General features: G+C 45.3%; 1 protein-coding gene across 2 annotated transcripts; it reads left to right on the forward strand.

The window, feature by feature from the left end:
* The first annotated feature begins 9,201 nt into the window (after positions 1 to 9,201).
* C3AR1 (complement C3a receptor 1) lies at positions 9,202 to 13,156 on the forward strand. 2 transcript variants are annotated; one of them, XR_010025892.1, is made up of 3 exons: positions 9,202 to 9,283; positions 10,792 to 12,377; positions 12,806 to 13,156. XR_010025892.1 is itself a non-coding variant. In XM_063135413.1 (2 exons), the coding sequence occupies exon 2, from the start codon at positions 10,817 to 10,819 to the stop codon at positions 12,227 to 12,229; it is 1,413 nt and encodes a 470-aa protein (XP_062991483.1). In that variant the 5' UTR covers positions 9,202 to 9,283; positions 10,792 to 10,816; the 3' UTR covers positions 12,230 to 12,513. The 2 variants fall into 2 exon arrangements, 1 of the variants encoding a protein (XP_062991483.1); XM_063135413.1 differs by lacking the exon at positions 12,806 to 13,156 and having other exon boundaries at positions 10,792 to 12,513.
* The last annotated feature ends 5,691 nt before the right edge of the window (positions 13,157 to 18,847 follow it).

Consider the following 18,847-nt stretch of genomic DNA (forward strand, 5'->3'; position numbering starts at 1 on the left):
GGCCCGCCATATTGCCCAGTCACGACCCGCGCCGGGCGACGCCATCTTGGGTTTTCGGAAGTTTGTCCGCACAGAGCTAATCGCTAGACTCACAACGCCTGCCGGCCTCCGGGCTCTTTGTAGGCCTCCTTCCTCCCCTCGGGGCTCAGGGTTAGGGCTGCCCGTGAGAAAGGCAGGGTTGGGGCGTGGGGGCGGCGCGTCCGCCCGGGGCCTACAGGTAGCTGAGGAGGGAGGGAGACGTTTCTTTCACTCGGGGCTTATCTTGTGCAAAAACGTGTTTGGTTCAGGACTGTTGTTGTGTGTGGGGGGGGTTCCGTTTTCAAACACGCACATTTAAAAGTGCGACGTGGCTTCACACAGTCGACGGAGCGCCAGGATTTTGCATGCAGCAGAGCTCGAGATTTGGCGGGCCGGGGTGGGTGCGTGGGGCTGCTTTGCCCGGGAGATTTTTGGCTAGAAATCCAAACTAGTTTGACAGCCCGCTTCTGCGCTGCAATCTTGTGACAACAAACTACATAGGAATTAGGGTTTCCAGGGATTTTTTAAAAAAGGTTTAAAAACGTTTCCGCACCCGTTTGTACTCCTGGCTTACATTTGCGGGCGGGGGGTGGGGACGCTGCTACCCAAGTACAGCTTTGTTACCAATTCTAGAGTTCTTCATTGTTTTCTATGGGTAAACAGCCAGAGTCTAAAGGAACCGTGGAACGGAGTCTTCGGGCCTTACAGTGAGTCACTCTAGCATTTCCTATCTCTACGCCTCTATACCCAGCGCCGCTGACGTCATGAGGCCGCTGAACTCCTGCCGGCAGCCATCTTGGGCCCTGGCAGCGCGTCGCGGGCCGAGAGGAGCCGCTCTCACGGCGATCCCTCGCCTCATGTTTTGATTGAGAGAGAGAGAGAGAGAATATGCCCGAGTGCACTTTGGGTCTCCCCTGGGGCGGAAGTGGGAGCTGTCTGTCGAACACGCAGGACGTCCGCGGGGCCCGGGCAGCTGCGCGTGTAGACGCCCGCCCCGGGGCCTCTCGCCTCGCCAGCCTTCCTCTCTCTCTCTCTCGCCAAATTTGGCCCTTGGTGGCATTCCTAGAACACAGGACATCCAATTATTTCCCCATTGACGTGGAAGAAAGTAAAGCAAGGATCCATGAAATAAAGGGATTCCCATGATTTCATACGATTTGTTAAAGAGGACGGCCACGAAACCACCATCCAATCACAGAGCGCATCTTCCTCCACAGACTGAACCACAAAAAACACTGATCCACCATTTGTAGCCACTGCCACAGCGCAAAAACATAGATCCTCAGGGATCTTCATGATTTTTACAGAGCAAATACTCCTTAACAATAACATATCATAGAACTCATCTCCCTCCACAGACTGAACCATGAAAACCACAGGTCTGCCACACATGGGCACCTCAATGGTGCAAAAACATGGATCTGAGGCAGGGATCCTCATGATTTTCACATGGAAAATACCCCAAACCATAATCCAATCACAGAGCATATCAGATCTGTCACTTGTGGGCATAACCACAGCACAAAAACATGGATCCGAAACAGGGATGTCATGATTTCATATGATTTTTACAGAGCAAACCCCCCAAACCACAGTAAAATTACAGAGCACATCTTCTTTCATGGACTGAATCAGAAAAAATCATGGATCCACCACTCGTGGGCCCCTCCACAGTATAAAAGCATGGGTCCGAGGCAGAGATCCTCATGATTTTTACATGGAAATTTCTTGTAAAAGTCATGAGGATAATTAATAATAATAATAATAATAATAATAATAATAATAATTTTATTATTAAATACCAAAATATCAAATGCATAAAACTGATTAAAAACGTATAAAACTGATACAATATTAAAATAACAATCAGACATCTTAAAATTCATTTGGGTAGGCCTGCTGGAAGAGATCCATCTTCATGGCTTTCTTAAATTTGGAAAGACTATTAAGTCGGCGAATCTCTCCTAGCAGGCCATTCCACAGTCTGGGAGCGGCAGAAGAGAAGGTCCTTTGAGTAACAGTTGTCAGCCTAGTTTTGGCTGACTGGAGTAGATTCTTCCCATTGGACCTGAGTGTGAGGGCGCATTGTACGGGAGAAGGCGATCCCGCAAGTATCCTGGGCCCAAACCATGTAGGGCTTTAAAGGTAATAACCAACACTTTATACTTCACCCAGAAACTAATTGGCAGCCAGTGGAGTGGTTCTAAAGTTGGATCCCTACCTTGAATCCACATTTTTTCTTCCTGGGCACCTACAAGTGGGAGATCCATGATTTCTCTTGTTCAGTCTATAGAGGCTGATACGCTCTGTAATTTGTTGTTTGGGAGAGGTTGCTCTGTATAAGGGTTCCATCCTATGAGCGTTTTATTGCATGCTTGTTACTGGGCACTCACAGATTTTTAGTAGGTCCCACACATGATGTTGTCTGTCTCCCGTTCCTTCTGGCCTTCCCTGCATCACAAGAAAAAACACAGAAAGTCCGAAATATTTTTAAAAACCGAAGTTGCTTCTCTCTCCTGCTGTGTGCAGGAGAAGCAGCGTGATTAGAATGCCCAACTGAATGGGCCTCGTGCTCGTTGTTTACTTCCTGTTTTGAAACAGAAAGTAACTGAGCAATGAAACCAGGAGCGGAAAAGCAACGATAGGGAGCATGTTTTCCCACGTGTGATGCAGCTTTAAATCATACGATATCAAGAAGATCCCTTCCTCAGGTCCATGTTTTTTGCACCCTGACTGCACCCATGAGAGGTGAATCCATAATTTTCATGGTTCAGGCCATGGAGGCATATGTGCTCTGTGATTAGATTGTGGTTTGGAGGATTTTCCTTGTAAAAATCATGGGGATCCCTGCCTCAGATCTATGTTTTCATGGCAGAGGCAGAAGGTCAGTCGAACAAGATGAAGAGAAGAGTAGTCGCTGTGGCGGACTCCCTGGTGCATGGGATTGAAACCCAATTATGTTGTGAAGGCCCATAAACTCACCAGGTATGTCTCCCTGGAGGACAGGTTGAAGATGTAACTGCAGGGTTGCCTAGGCTGACCATAGGCACCGGAGATTTCCGGAACCATCCGGGGAAATCAGGCCAACCGGAGCTGGGGCCCAACTTATCGGAGAAACGGGGGTGCCCAGCCCGCAGTTGGCAGAGGTATGGCCTTCTTTCCCCGGCAGTTCTGCCTTCTTTCCAGTGGAAAGTCTCGCACGACTTCCTAGCTGGCAGCCGAAGGCCAGAGCATTGCTGGGGGTAGGGGCTGCTGTACGCGTTCCCGCACTTCCGGGAACATGTACAGCAGCCTCCGCCTCCCCCCAGTGCAGGAAAAGGGCAAAATCAGACCAGGGGAGGGGGCAGAGGACGGGTTCTGTCCTCCAGCTTACCCCCCCCCCCAGCGCCGATCTAGCCCTCTTCTCCTGGGCTGGTGTGATCGCAAGCCGAGGAGGAGAAGGAGGAAGAAGGAAGAAGTAAAAAGAAGCAAGCAGGAGGAGAAGAAGCAAGTCGGAGGTAAGACTGAGGTGTGTGTGTGTGTGCGCGTGCACACATGTGCTGACAGTGTATGAGTGTATTGATGTCTGAATGGGATGCCTGGTTGTTTTACTTTGAATGGATGCATGTGCATGTTTGCACTGTATGTGGGGGGGAGGGCTGTAGTTTTCTGTGTATGAGTTGGGGGGGGTGTTTTGGAGGTGATATACCTATTAAATAATGCATTTTAGACCCATAGACCTTCCTTTCCAATTTGTTTGCTATAATTGGCATGATGTATATTTTGTAACAATGGGTGATAATTGTTCATCCTTCTTAAAAACCTTTTTAAAAATTAACAGGGTTGCCATTATTATTATCATCATTTATCTCTCTTTTCTTGCTTGTGGTGGTTTTTCTAGATGAACATGATGGGCTTTGCCAAGTCATGCTGTTTTTTACTTATTCAGAAATTCTCTGACTATTGAACATGTTTTATGTATGACTGCTTTCTGGATGTTGGCATGCATGTATTTTGGTAGGCCTAATTTCTGAAGGTTTTCTGTAAAAAAAAACCCAACAATATCATGCTGGTGACTGATGTGACTAATGGAATAATTGTAACATTTTCCTGTTGCCATAGTTCTTTAACTTCCATAGCCAGTGGTGTATATTTTTCTCTCTTTTCCTCCTCTGCAACATTTTTGTCATTAGGTATTGCAATTTCAATGAAGTAGGTGTGTTTTTCTTGGGTTTTTTTTTTTTTTTTTTTACTGTTATGTCTGGTTGAAGTTGAAACAAGCTAAGAGGTGCTAGCCTGTAGTCCATTTTGTTCCACGGCTAATGTTTGCAGGCTAATAGTAGTTTATACTCTTTCTGAATGCTTGTTTGTTGTAATAGAGTTTTCTGTACTTGTCAACTGCTTCATTTGTTCAGTGGTAGCAGTATGCTGAATTTGTGAGTATGGATATGAGAAAGGTGAAGGGGAAAGAGTGTTAAATGTTAGGAAAGGTTAGACTATGGTAATCCAATGAAGGATTTGCAGTCAGAAAAGATATTTGAGGAAAGGGGAGACTGTATCACACAGAGTATAGCAAAAGCTTCAAAGTACAGCAAAAGCTACAGAAGTAGGAATGAGTGAAGTTAATTTCAGATACATTGAACGTCTCACTTGTACTTTATTCCAGTGATTTTAACATTAAGATGTTTGTAGAACAGGTTTGTCTTAATTGTGTGCTGTGAAATCAGCTGTGACCAAGGCCATGTTTGGGTGGGCCTTTGGGGGCTGGACATGTTGGTGAGCATGCCCCCATGGGTTCCAAAATATAGTCTCCCTAGGGTTGCCAAAGCTCATAAAGCCCACCGACACATATCCTTTTCATCTCATCCATGTGGGAACAAATGATACTGCCAAGCGGAGCTACAAGGAAATCATGTCAGATTTTGAAGCTCCGGGAAGGAAACTCAAGAACTTTGGGACCCAAATAGCTTTCTCATCCATTCTTCCAGTTCTTTGAAGAGGAACAGAAAGAGAAAGAAAAATACTTTGGGTGAACTACTCTGGCTATGAAAGTGGTGCTGACGTGGGAGATTTGGATTCTGCGATCATTGGCTACGCTACTTGGAAGATGGACTGCTGGCAAGGAACGGGTTGCACCTCACAAGGGCTGGGAAGAATGTGTTTCGCCACAGCATAAAGAACTTCATCATTAGACTCAATGGAACTTACTTCATAGAAGACACTGATTATTCTACTAAGGCAATGTCTTTGCTAGTGGAGGCAGCCATTTCTCCTCAACATTGTAATATAACTGAGGAAGGAGGGAGACACCACTGAGCATGCAGCGTGTTGTGTCTTTTCAAAATGGCATTCACCCTAATGCAATGAAATAATATTAATTAAAAATCAACCGAAGGGATTTTTTTTAAAAAAAAATCAGGGTCTAATTACTTCATAAATCATGGGCACAGATCTCACCAGCCCAAATTCAGTAATCACAATGGCTGACTTCGGATGACACATTAGGCAATGGAGGGGGTAATAGCACACTCACAGTTCATTATTCTCCTGGTACTCCTCTCATGACATGTTGCCCCTGCCCCCATCACGTGGCTGAAAGTCCCAGGGGCATGGGGCCATGCTGCTGAATCTACTAAGTGGATTCACCACCCTGGTAAGGTGCCACACTGCTGCCAGAATTGTTGAGTCTCTCCTCCCAAAGGAAAGGCTCCTGCTCCTTCCTTCCTCTTCACTTGACACCAGGAGTTGTAATGCTCACCTGTTCCTGTCTACAGGAAAGGGCTTCAGTAGGGATAGGTATATTGCTTTTAGAGAGCCCTTCCCCTCTTTTCCCTGGGGTGTGTGTTTGTGTAGGCTTCAAGTCTTTTAAACCTCCATTTGCTCAGCTATTTCCCCCAAAGCTAGCTTGTGCATTTGAATTTGTTTAAATCTCAATTTCTGTAAACCGCCCAGAGAGCCCTGGCTATGGGAGCGGTATATAAGTTTAATAATAATAATAAAAAATAAATAAATGTGCCATTGTGGCACATTTCTCCAATAGTTTAGATTTCTTTGGGTAAGAATTGCCTTACTTAGCCACAAATGTTCTATTGCCAATGTCTGAAGATTCCTTATAAGCAGGTGTGTAGGTCGCAGCCTGTTGTTTGTCTCTATTGATTAAAATGGCGAAATAGTGTACGGTCGGCTGTGTGGGCACTGCGTCCCCGATGACGCAATGATCAACTCGACTGACAGTTGCCTCCTTCCCCGGCCCGTTGATTATTGTGTCGTCCGAACCCAGCCAGTGAGTGAGAGAGGTTTTTTCTTTTCTACTTTAAACTGCCCTCCTTCCCTCAATCTTTCACCAGTCTTCTTGAAATTTTCAGGTTATGTAAAACCAACCTTTCTGGACCATGTAAATTTCAGGAAGATTGGTGAAACATTTTCGATGTTATGAATTCAAGAAGGATGCAGACAAGCTGGAGCGTGTTCAGAGGAGGGCAACCAGGATGATCAGGGGTCTGGAAACAAAGCCCTATGAGGAGAGACTGAAAGAACTGGGCATGTTTAGCCTGGAGAAGAGAAGATTGAGGGGAGACATGATAGCACTCTTCAAATACTTGAAAGGTTGTCACACAGAGGAGGGCCAGGATCTCTTCTCGATCCTCCCAGAGTGCAGGACACAGAATAACGGACTCAAGTTAAAGGAAGCCAGATTCCGGCTGGACATCAGGAAAAACTTCTTGACTGTTAGAGCAGTGCAACGGTGGAATCAGTTACCTAGGGAGGTTGTGGGCTCTCCCAAACTAGAGGCATTCAAGAGGCAGCTGGACAAGCATCTGTCAGGGATGCTTTAGGGTGGATTCCTGCATTGAGCAGGGGGTTGGATTCAATGGCCTTGTAGGCCCCTTCCAACTCTGCTTTTCTATGATTCTATGAATGCTAGAATAACCCCCTCCTCCCCCAGTACCCCTTTATCATGGTGGAATGTGTTTTTTCCAGTCGGTCTTAACTAAAGAGGCACTGCCATGCCTCTTTAAATACATCCCTATCATGTTCCCATTTATTCACCTTTCTCTGAAGATACGAATTGTATTCAGTGAATGCATCTCTCTTACCATTTTTTCCCCATCTTAAAACTGGATGTTTGTAGTGCTGCTGTTCTGGACAAGTCTGACGTACTACAGTTACGATACTTGGCTAAAGGGGACTTCTCCTGCCAAACCATCTCCACTGTTTTGTTTTAAAAACAAGACTAAAACATGGTTGGCATTTGGAATGGACACATTATATGGGAACTATCCTATTCAGGGTCACCAGGAAATTAGCATGTTCCCACTGTACAAGGGCGTTAGAGGTGCAATCTACGATTTCCTGCCTGTGACTGCCTCTTCCTCCCCCTCGCCTCAGTGGAACAGAAGGAACTCTTGAAATTCAGATGGTGGCAGCAACAGCTGTGGACCCAGAGCCAAGAATAAAGCACAGCAAAGGTAGGGGCTTTGGAGAGAGTCTCAGAGGAGGGATGGGGGCTGCAGGGTGGTGGGTTAGAGACATACAGGCAATAGCCAGGATTTGGAGGGGGGAAGGCAGCAAGGAGAAGGTGGCCACGGCAGAGTTGACAGGCCACCCTAAATGCTTCTAGATGGTTCATAGTTCAGGAACTCTGGACAGAAGAAGAAGCAAAAAATACATCAATCTTATTCTGGGCCAAATTTGCCCACATTTCTGAAAAGGCAAAATTGTATGTTGATACAAACTTCAGTCCTGCCTTCACTTTCAAGAAGGGAAGGGGCTCCTGGGGACATGAAAAAGTCTGTTTCCTCCTTTCAATGAAAAATGAATGCAGATAAATTCCTTTACCTGAGTAGTATAATGTATACCAGAATATGACATATTCTGGAAACTAAAACTGCTTTATAAGGGATTACAAATTATAACAGGTGTTCATGGGGCTGCCTTGATGGTGCCGGGTTGCCTGCACTTTTAGGAAAACCCTGCGCTTTTGCTGCAGTGAGGTGGCGTTGGGTAGTCCCAACACAGGAGGCAGCGCAGGCTTTCTGGTGGCTATTCGGCTCGCTGGGCCCACCCCCAGATTCCGGCAACCAATGGGAGGTCGCCTTCCACATGGGAATGCCCCCCCCCCCCCCGTGCCAGAGCGAGGCCAGATGGCAGAAGACCTTGCTTGCTCTGGCAGGAAAAGACGCGGCGAGTTCCTGACTTTTCTGCTGCACATCTTCATCTCTTTGCCCCACAGCAGCGAATCGACGGCAACATCATATAACTGAGACAGTGCCGATTTACCAGCCACTGGGGGGGGGGGGCAAAGACGCTGTCTAGACACACACACACACACACACTCCTATTACCTGCTTCCAAATTCATTTTTAATAATTAAAGTAATTTAAAGTGTGCCTGGATACTAATACTGATACTCTGGCTGCAATAAGGTCCTTTATGTCCTGTTGGATCTCATGTAGCAGGGCTGGGGAAAACGTCTGCCTGAGGGTTTTTTTGGTTATCCAGCACTGAGGTAGATGGACCAATTGACTCAGAGTTATGCAGCTCCATATGTTCACAATAGGGCTGTGCTGCATTTGGACATCTGAAAGAAAATATATATTTGAAAGAACTCCATAATCATTTCCAGTTTAATAAATACAACTCACAATTATTCTAAATTATCTAATCATAAATGAAAATGTTCATTCTTTCAGAACGTTTTTCTTTCAAATGTATTTAGTACACTTCTTATTCCTAAGTCAGGCAGCTGCAGGTTTATTTGCAAATGGAAACGATGTCACTACATCTGAGCGAGTTAGAGATTAAGGAGCCATCTCCAGGGGTTCACATTGGGGGTGGGGAGGAGTACTTGCAGGAGCATAGCTAGAGCAGGGTGGACGCCCACCCCCAGCCAGGGATCCTTGGGGAAACAGGGTCCTTGGTGGGCAGTGGGCTTCTCCCCCACCTCTAGCTGGGTTTTGACAGTGCCCCCCGTTCAAATCAATGGAGTTAATAGTTTGGCTCAGTGGAATGTTCACAATTTGTTGTGTTAAATGGTGGCAATTCTAGGTGGTGGTGCTGGGAGAGGGAAGCAAGCATGCAAGAGAGGGCAGTGTGTGCATGTGCACGTGCGTGCACATGGGCGGAAGAATATGGTTGGCAAAGGAGGAGAAAGGCAAACAATTTGTGAGGCCTGGTATTATGGCCATCTTCTCTCACCTTCAGCAGGACTCTTCCTTATGAACAAATGATGTGTAGGGCAGCAGACTGGGAGTAGAGAGTGGTGGAACTTGACACTGGAATATAGGTGAGTAAAACTTAACTGCAATCTCTCTAGGTTTCCATTCTCTAATCTGAAACTATGAGAATGGCTTGTTTAAAGTATTGAGAACTTGGTTATTTCTGTGAATCACTAAAACAAGGGAAATAGAGGGTTTCCTCACTACTTTCTACCTTACTGCTTTCAATTTTCATGCTACGTGCTATGGCTTTACTGGGTACACGTTACTGCTTCAGGTTATCTACCTGTTAAAAGTGGCAGCAGGGGGTGAGTGGGGAGGGGGAGGGAGAGAGAGGTGAGTCCGATGGACTGAATTGGCCCGAGGCGCCCCGAGGTTTCGGTACTGATCTGCTTCGACCTTGGGCCAACGTGGCACTGACTCAGATCCAGGCTGAGGTGGGCTGACAATAGCTGCTACAGCTAAGGCTCAGAAGTACGTGTGCATATTTTTTAGTTGGGTGCTTTTCCTTATTGCTGACCTCAACATTAACACTGCTGACACATCAGCTATATTTGGAACTCCACGTAGGCCATAAAAATATACAAGAGACAAAAGTGCTTCCTTTGCACAAGGGGAACCACATCATTTGCAAAAGAAATGGGAACTAAGACGGAGCCATAATAGAAAGGGATTTGACAAAATGCCCCATGACATTCTGATTAGCAAACTAGCTAATAGTGGGCTAGATGGAACAACTGTAAGGTGGATCCACAGTTGGCTACAGAATCGGACTCAAAGAGTACTTATCAATGGAACCTTCTCAAACTGGGGAGAGGCAAGAGGGGAGAGTGGGGTGCCGCAGGGCTCAGTCCTGGGCCCAGTGCTCTTCAACATTTTTATTAATGACTTGGATGAGGAGATGCAGGGAACGCTGATCAAATTTGCAGATGACACCAAATTGGGTGGGATAGCTAATACCCTGGAAGACAGAAACAAACTTCAAAGTGATCTTGATAGGCTGGAGTGCTGAGCTGAAAGGGATAAATGCTATGTTCTACATTTAGGAAATAGAAACACAGCAGGAAATCGCAGTACATTCTGTTTTTTAAAAGAAGTTGGATTAAAAGGGGTCTATTTTGCAACAGAAAAACAAGCAGAAGGCGCAGGAGAGGCAGTCCATAAGTGGGCAGTAGCGAGTGTGTGATAAAATGCTAGTCTGATAAACCTCATAGAGAAAATTCTGGAAAGTGTCCTTTTATTTCTAGGGGGTAAGAAAAGAAAAATATCTTATGAATTTCCTAGTGTGATAAAGCTCCAAATTGCTCAGAATTGAAAATCCAAATGCCACTTGCTCACACTAATTAACACAGGGGGAAATCCACTAGGAAGTTCTTCTGCACAAGTGCTGTTGACATAAACGAGAGCTACGCAAGAGCACGATAATATGCCCCTGTGCAGCTCCCACCCATTGAGCTTGTGCAGGAGAACTTCACATTGGATTTTGCCTGTGTCAGATTCTTTCAACCACCCTTTACAGTATCATTAGAATAAAGTTGGAGAGCCCCGAGCTAATGCTATTTGCTTTGTTTTTCAGGGTCAGGTGTTGTTGTCTTAGGAAGATGCCTCCATTCCTGGCTAATGAGAGTTTTAATAGCTCTGTTGAGCCCTTCATGTTCGAACGTACCCCCACATCTATCAGTTCTCTGACTGTCTTCTCCCTCACCTTCCTCCTGGGTCTGCCTGGAAATGGCCTGGTGATATGGGTAACCACCCTGAAAATGAAGCGAACAGTGAACACCACTTGGTTTCTCCACCTTGCGGTGGCTGACTTCCTGTGCTGCCTGTCCCTGCCTTTTTACATTGTTCATCTGGCTCTCCATGAGCACTGGCCTTATGGTTGGTTTTTCTGCAAGATTATTCCAACAACCATTATTTTCAACATGTTTGCCAGTGTCTTTCTCCTCACCACCATCAGTATTGACAGATGTCTGGTGGTGATGAAGCCTGTCTGGTGTCAGAATCACCGAACAGTAAGGTTCACTGCCATGATATGTGGTGGCATCTGGCTCTTAGCCTTCATTATGTGTTGTCCTGCCTTCTTCTACCGTGAGACCTCCATGGATGAATTTGGCAACACCAAATGTGTCTACAATTGGCACGGTGAGGAATATGCAGAGGACAACTGGCCAGCGGACGCATTTTCCGGCAACTATGAGTCTTTTATTCCATACCCTTCTCCCATGGATAGTGGAATCTATGAGGACAACATCACATATGGAATTCTGGATATGTATCTGGAGTATCCTATTCTGAACACTGAAAAAAGCAAGTTTCTGCATTCTAGCATATCAAATAATCACAGCATCAGTAAAGTTACAGATTCGTCAGTGACAGCCATCACGCATCCTACACCAATATTGCATGAACTTCCCAGAATCTATCAGAATCTATCCAATATTCTTCATTCAGATGTTCCTCCTGGCATTTATTCTGAGACCCTCTTTTTGAGTAATGATTCAACAGAAATGTACTTTTATGATTTCTCTGAAATCCAACCACCAAGTGTCCTTTTGTCCATTACCATTACCAGAAGCGTCTTTGGTTTCCTTCTCCCCTTTGGAATCATGGTGACCTGTTATGCACTTATTGCTCACAAGATGCTCAAAAACCAATTTGCTAAGCCCCGCAGGAAGGCTCTACAGATTATCCTGCTTGTGATAGCTGCTTTTTTCCTCTGCTGGGCTCCTTACCATGTAATTGGGGCGCTGTACATCCTGGCTTCCCCAGGCACAGAATTTCATGAAAAGCTGGTTTTGTGGGACCACATTTCCACAGCACTGGCCTATGCCAACAGCTGCATCAACCCACTTCTTTATGTGTTCGTGGGTCGAAGTTTCAGAGAAAAAGCACACCAGACAGTGCAAGGGATTTTTGAAGGGGCTTTCCGTGAGGAAGCTACATGCTCCACAGCCTACACTCAGGACAGAAGCAGGTCTATCATTGACAATGATATTGATGTTTCAGTACTCTAAAATGGATCTTCTAGACAACAGAAATTCTGTTTCAGTCTTCTGAATTCCTGATTTAGTGCAGCAATACAGATGTGAACAATCTGGATTATGATCTATAGCTCTTGTATATATGGAGGACACCTTGAACATCTCACATCTGCTTTGAAGGGTATTTTAAATTTGCCAATATTTTATAGCATTGTGAATGTTACGTATGGTATTATATGTCTATGTGGCTACATCTTCTCTTGGCACCATTGTCAAAAGGGAGTGGATGTTGCGAAGTATCATGTGCCAGAATAAGTTTTAGCGCTAGAAAAGAAATGTTCAAATAAGGTTTAACAGTGGTTTTTTTAAAAAATGCACTGTGTTCTGAGAATGCTGTCAAACGTGGAAGTCGTGCTTCATTTCTCCTGCTGTTTCTAAAAAGATGTGTGCCAGGGCTCAAGCCTGCCAGCTAGAAAGACACCCAACTGATTTAGATCTAAGCATGTGGGGACAGGCTGCCATTGCTCAATAGGGAAGAAAATGCATTCATAGCCAGAGATATTTTTTCTTGATATAAACCATGACTTTGTATCTGTTTCTTTGAATAAGAGGCGTGGCCAAAGATGGGAGAGTGGAGCTAAATGGGCATGGCTAGAGCGGTGTTGTGTATTTGAAACCAGTACCTGAAGAGTTTTGTTCTACTTACGCCACTGGGTAGGACATGACTAACACGAACACAGAATTGGACTTGCACAACTATGAGCGTCATGTTTCATGTAACACCACTGAGGACTCCATTAACAGGTATGTTTTTCCAGTGCACATATCTTGGAGTAGGGGCTACCCAGTTATTGGATGCCTTCCTGCTACAAATTCACCAAGGCCTGAGCATTGTTCAGAAGAGTTGCAAGACCTACATTTTCGTACTTAGCTTTGGGGCAGAGGGTTACGCCAGGAAGAGGTGGAGACGTTTTTACAAATGAGTGATGATGTTTTCTGTTCCGTGGTGTGGTGGGTAAGGAGAGATTTTGTTACCCAGCCTGAGGTTTTGGGATGAGGCAGGCTAGAAAGGTGCGTTAAATAATTTTAAACTCTGAATTAAACACTACATGGCTTTAATTTCGAGCCCACCTTTCATACATTCTGCCCCATATAGGAAATGACTAGCAACACAGTTGCCTAAATTTCCAGGCACAAAGTGCCACCGCTCTAACTCCGCCACAGGCACCAGCGTGCCGGCCTCTTCCTTGGCGCCTCCCTTGTTGCCCCACATGCTTCTCACTTTTCTCTAATCAATCAATTCTCTTACTGGCAGATGGGATCACTTCAAAGCAAAACGAGGGCCTCCAGCCGCTGCCCCCTTGTTTGCTCAGTAATTCCTTGGGGCCACACATGGGGCTCTCATGAGCATTCCTAGGAAATGAAGATGACAAGGTAGCTACAGGCTGACGCTTCCCTCTGCAGCACTGGAAATGGAGGGCTCAAAGGAGCTTTGAGAAGTGTCTTTGGCCTCAGGCCCCCACTTCTGCCTTGTACTCCAGCCTTTGGGGGCAAGTTACACGTCGCTTGTGACTAGCCACACCTTCCATGGTAGCCACTCTGTGGTGGTGCCCAAGACAGTTCGTACAGTTCCAGTCGAGGTGGAACTCCCTGCCTTTGGAGGCCAGGCGGATGCCAACACAAGGCTGCTTCCGGCACCTCCTGAAAACAGCTCTTGTTTCGAGAAGCCTTCCTGAAATAACTAGCTTTTTTTCGGGTTCCTTTGTTTTTAAATTGAACAATTTTAATTTGTTTTTAAAATCTTTCTTTTACTGTTTATAGTTATGTTCACCACTCTGGAATCTATGTTACATAATTGAGCAATATATAAATATTGTAAATAAATAAAGGATCCAAGAAGGTTGCCTGACCTTTCTCGAACCCCTGGTATTTCATTTGACAGTAGAATGCAAAACTAACTTCATTTCCTAACAAAAGAACCAATAATTATGCTGTGCAGCTGAAGTGTTTTTCAGTCTCTGTGGATTACCTATAGAAGAAAAAGGAATTTTTTTTAAAGACCTAGCTAGGAGGTAAGAGGCAGCAGTACTCCCCCACCACTCAAAAATTAATGTTTGGGGAGAGGGGCACCTCCTCGTCCAAATCATTAATAAAAATGTTGAAGAGCACTGGGCCCAGGACTGAGCCCTGCGGTACCTCATTCGTTGCCTCTCCCCAGTTTGAGAAGGTTCCATTGATAAGTACTCTTTGAGGCTGATTCTGTAGCCAACTGTGAATCCACCTAATAGTTGTTCCATCTAGCCCACTTTTAGCTAGTTTGTTAATCAGAATGTCATGTGGTACTTTGTCAAAAGCTTTGCTGAAGTCAATCATATCATATACTTTGGTAACACGTATATAAATAACGAACAACAGGAAAATATTATATATGAAACTGCACCTAGAACCTTACTCATCAAGTAATTTAACATGGCCTAAGTTTGAAATGAGCAGAAGCTAAAGGACGTCACTGACACTCCTGCAGGAGTCCAGGACACAGGTTAGTGGCTCACTGCTGATTTCATTTTTTATCCTTTCCTAAGGGAGCTCAAGTTATCTCTCCTTTAGCTATATAACCCCCTTAAGAGGTAGGTTAGGCTGCAAGATCGTAACCAGCCCAGTTAGCTTCATTGCTGAGTGACGATTTGAACACAGGTCAAAGTCCAACACAAGACACAGGAGATCCATTTACCTGCTTCCTGAGTGTTACCCTCTTATGTGCCTCTGAATGAGCCAAGACAGGTAAGTGAGGAATGCACATATGGGGAGAACTCTGTCAGGAAACCAAAATCAAACAAGGCACAGCTGTTCTTTGTCAAGGGAAAACATCTTAAATGCTTTTCAGGATTCCCTCTTCCTTCAGGGATGAAAAGCCTTTAAGGTTTTTTCAAGTGACAAAGACCCACGTCGAAACACGTTGGGAACAACCAGTACAGCTGTATTGTCTATTTTTGGTTTCCTGCTTTACAGCCGTTTTTCTGATCCCTATTGCTACTGTTGAGAACTCTGACAGCCCCTCTAGCATTGTCCACTCTGGGGAGGGTAAGGTTCCCGCGTCCTGTGCCTGGGCTACACAGACAACAGAATGTGGTGGTAGCGGGTGCTCTGGACCAGGTGAGAACCCCAAATGGAATGACCTATTGTCTATCCCTAAGCTTGAGTCAGCAGCGGATGTCCTGCTGCTCATAGATGAAACATGCTCCACCAAATGCTCCACTGCCTTTGCTTTTTCAACTAGGCTCGAAAGAACACTTCCCTTTTCAAAGTTCAAGTTACTCAATCCATTGCATATTGCAGCAAAAACAAGTTTTTGCTGATTTTCACTCAACTTCCTTTTAAGATCACAATCTCTGCTTTAGAATCTCCCAAAGATAACCAAGGAAACACTTCATTAATTATTTTAAAGGTTTCTTACAGCACTGGACGTGGAAGGTGTCTGAGCAGAGTTGCATTATGCACAAAAGGATTTAAGGCAAGTCAGAGATTGCGGCACGGCTGGCTCCTGGAGCTCCCAGCTGTGTCAGTGGTCTCCTGCAATTCCTTACCCAATAGAATTTCCTCAACTGAGAGTTTATGTGGTGGAGCGGATAGAGCTGGACATTGAACATGAGAGACCTAGGATCAAATTCCCACTCAGCTGTGTAGCTCACTGGATCACCATGGAGCTGTTACTCTCTGAACCTCACATGGTTGCTGTGAACATAAAATGTGATAGCCCCAAATATGTTGCCTGAGTTCCTTGGAGGAAGAGCAGAATAAACATGTGAACAAACAAAAGGGAGTATAGATGCCTGAAATGTAGTACTACAGTCCTAAGTATTTACATTATAACATTTGGAGAGGCTGTTTCCACACAGTGCTGAAGACATGTTGCTCACGGCCAATCATATGTGTGTGTGTGGGGGGGGGGCGGAATTAACAGAGGCCAAGGCAATCCCAAATCCTTCAGCATGGCTAGCTGAGCTGTACATTTACAAGATTGTGCATTATGTGAAGGAAGGAGATGGAGAATAATTCTTCTCCCTCTCACCAAATGTATCTTAGATACAATGAAACTAGCGATTGATCAGACCAAAGGAAGCACTTTGCACAGCACATAGCTAACGTATGCCACTGCTACAAGATGTGGTTATAATGATCTCTAGCTTTCAAAGAGGATTACAAAAAGACGTGGAGGTTGGAGCTATCAAGGACTACTGGTCAGGATGCCTATATGAGACCTCTAGGTGCAGAGGCAACACACCAATGGCTGCCAGTTGCTGGGGAGCAACAGCTGGAAAGGCCCTATGGCCTCTACTTGCCCTGCTGGTGAACTTCCCAGGGGCATCTGCTTGGCCAGTGTGGAAAACAAAATACTGGATGGGATGAGATTTGAGCTGATCTAGCAGAGGTCCATTTATGTTCAAAATTGATCTTGGTTTACATAATTTATTGCACAATTTCTTATTAGTCTGCGTACTTTATTCTGGCTTTGCTAATAATGGGAAAGGACTCCCAAGTCCCATCTCCAATCACCAGAAGCACATACTTTTTTATTCATCTTCCTTGATTCTGAGATCTTGGCCCACTGGATATCTTAGCAATTGTAACAGATAGAAATGTTAAACAAACAAAAAAAGAATCTGAGAGTCTCAGTAAGTTGATTCTGCATTGTGTCTACTGCAGAATCCCAGTACATACACACAGATAACAGGGCTATCTTTGAGCTCAGGCTAGGGCAGTGGCATCTGGTGGTACAAAATTAAGGAATAATCTGGATTCAAGTTACATGTAAAACTGCATACTTTGTTTAGATAGAAACAAAAACGTGTTTCCCAATGATAGAAGTCAAACATTTCATCCAACAAGCTGCCACAACAAAATAAAACAGGGTCACCAAAGGGTTAAACCATAAACATTCACTTTTTTAATTAAGAAAGCATGCACAAAAATAAATTTGTGAGGCCACACCCCTCTCCCGTCTTCATGACATAAAGCATTGTGGGTTGCACTGTAGCGGGTGGGCCGATGAGGGATTCCTCTCCTTGGCAGGCCAGCCGGCCAGCGAGCTCTCTGGGCTGACCCTTTTCCCTGACAGGCTGTGTCAGCTGCTCACAGTGCAGAATTCCAGTGCTGAGTCTATGACTCCATATGCCCAATCCATTACTAGCCCCACTCAAGAATGATGCAGTTAATTCAGAGGCAAAGGGAGGATGAGGCTAATGTTCACACTGACTGGCATATATTTACATATGCAAACAAGGCGCAACTGACTATGTGAATGAAGAGCCTTTGAATATCTAAAGGAGTGCTCTTTTCTCCCACCACCCAGCCCCATATTCTCTGAAAGGCCAAGTGATCCTTCTGTGGATCTTGTTCTCAGAAGCAGCACTGATTGGCATCTGGCCGGGACGTCAGCTCTACATTATCTTCTACAGACTCTCACTGACAAGGAACTCCTGGTCACATCATTCTTATCTTTGGACAGTGCAGATAACCATTAAAACTCCTCCATGAATTCGGCTCAGGGATTCTCCACTCCTCTCAGAACACACAATGATGACCCCTTCCCCCCACAACCAAAAAAGTCCCTCCCTCCAAAATCCAATGAAACAGCGAGTTAAAGCAATGCTACAGAAACTCCCCACCCCTGGAACAACATATTCCCATGATGTTTTTGCTTCCAACTTCATCCCACCCCCACCCACCCCACCCCACCCCACCCCACCCCACCCCCACACACAAAGCAGGCTTGCAGTTGGAAGGGCATGCAGATTAACAAGAAGTCTGGCAAAAGAGTCACACTAGAAACTGAAAACAAAGCAGTGAGGAGGGGCCACCCAGACAGATCCAGCTCAAAATTCAATCCCATGTTGGCACTGCTGTCCTTCCTTAGGTCCTAAGGACTGCCCTGCAATGGATCTCCTGCCCTTCCTGACCCCACCTGAGTCGGAAGGACCCTTGCAACTTTCCTTCCTAGCGATGCACTTTCCGTATTCCCTCCGTAGACCATCTGCAGCAAGGTGCCACTTATCTCAATGAGAGTTTTAAACACACCCCCAACCCTGCACACCAAATTCTGTTCTTCCTTTCAACTTAGTTCACCCATAAAACAGGAAGCATCAATTGCTTATTTATATAAGGCAGAGAAGACATCCTTGGCTTCCACTCTTTCATTACAAACTCCAGCACTTTCCAGAGAAATGAGGGGAAGGAAAATTGAGAAGTTAAAAAAAAAACTTTGAAGAGGAGAGGAATACTTCTTGATTTGCATGTCTTATCTGCATATTCAAATAAGAGCCCTGATGCATCATCAGAGAAGGCAACAGGGGGAAACGGAGATGTGACAAGCCCTGAGGAATCTGATTTGATCTTGGTACCCGGCCCACATGATGCGGATACAAGCCAGACCTGTCAAGCTTTCTTCATCTGCAGAGGGGGGCAAGTGCAAAATGGCAGTGATTGAAAAAGGCAGTGTAGAAACAAAAGGTAAAGGCCCCCTCTGTCTTTCTCAGACACTCAGTCTGTACCAGCAGCAGACTCCTAACTACAATGTTTCGGGTAGAAAGAAGTCCTTGCTTTTCACACGGGGCGTCTCGCTTCCTGTCAAACCACAATTCTAGCTGTTTTCCA

This window comes from Elgaria multicarinata, chromosome 10 (genome assembly GCF_023053635.1).
Source record: "Elgaria multicarinata webbii isolate HBS135686 ecotype San Diego chromosome 10, rElgMul1.1.pri, whole genome shotgun sequence".
Lineage (NCBI taxonomy): Eukaryota > Metazoa > Chordata > Lepidosauria > Squamata > Anguidae > Elgaria > Elgaria multicarinata.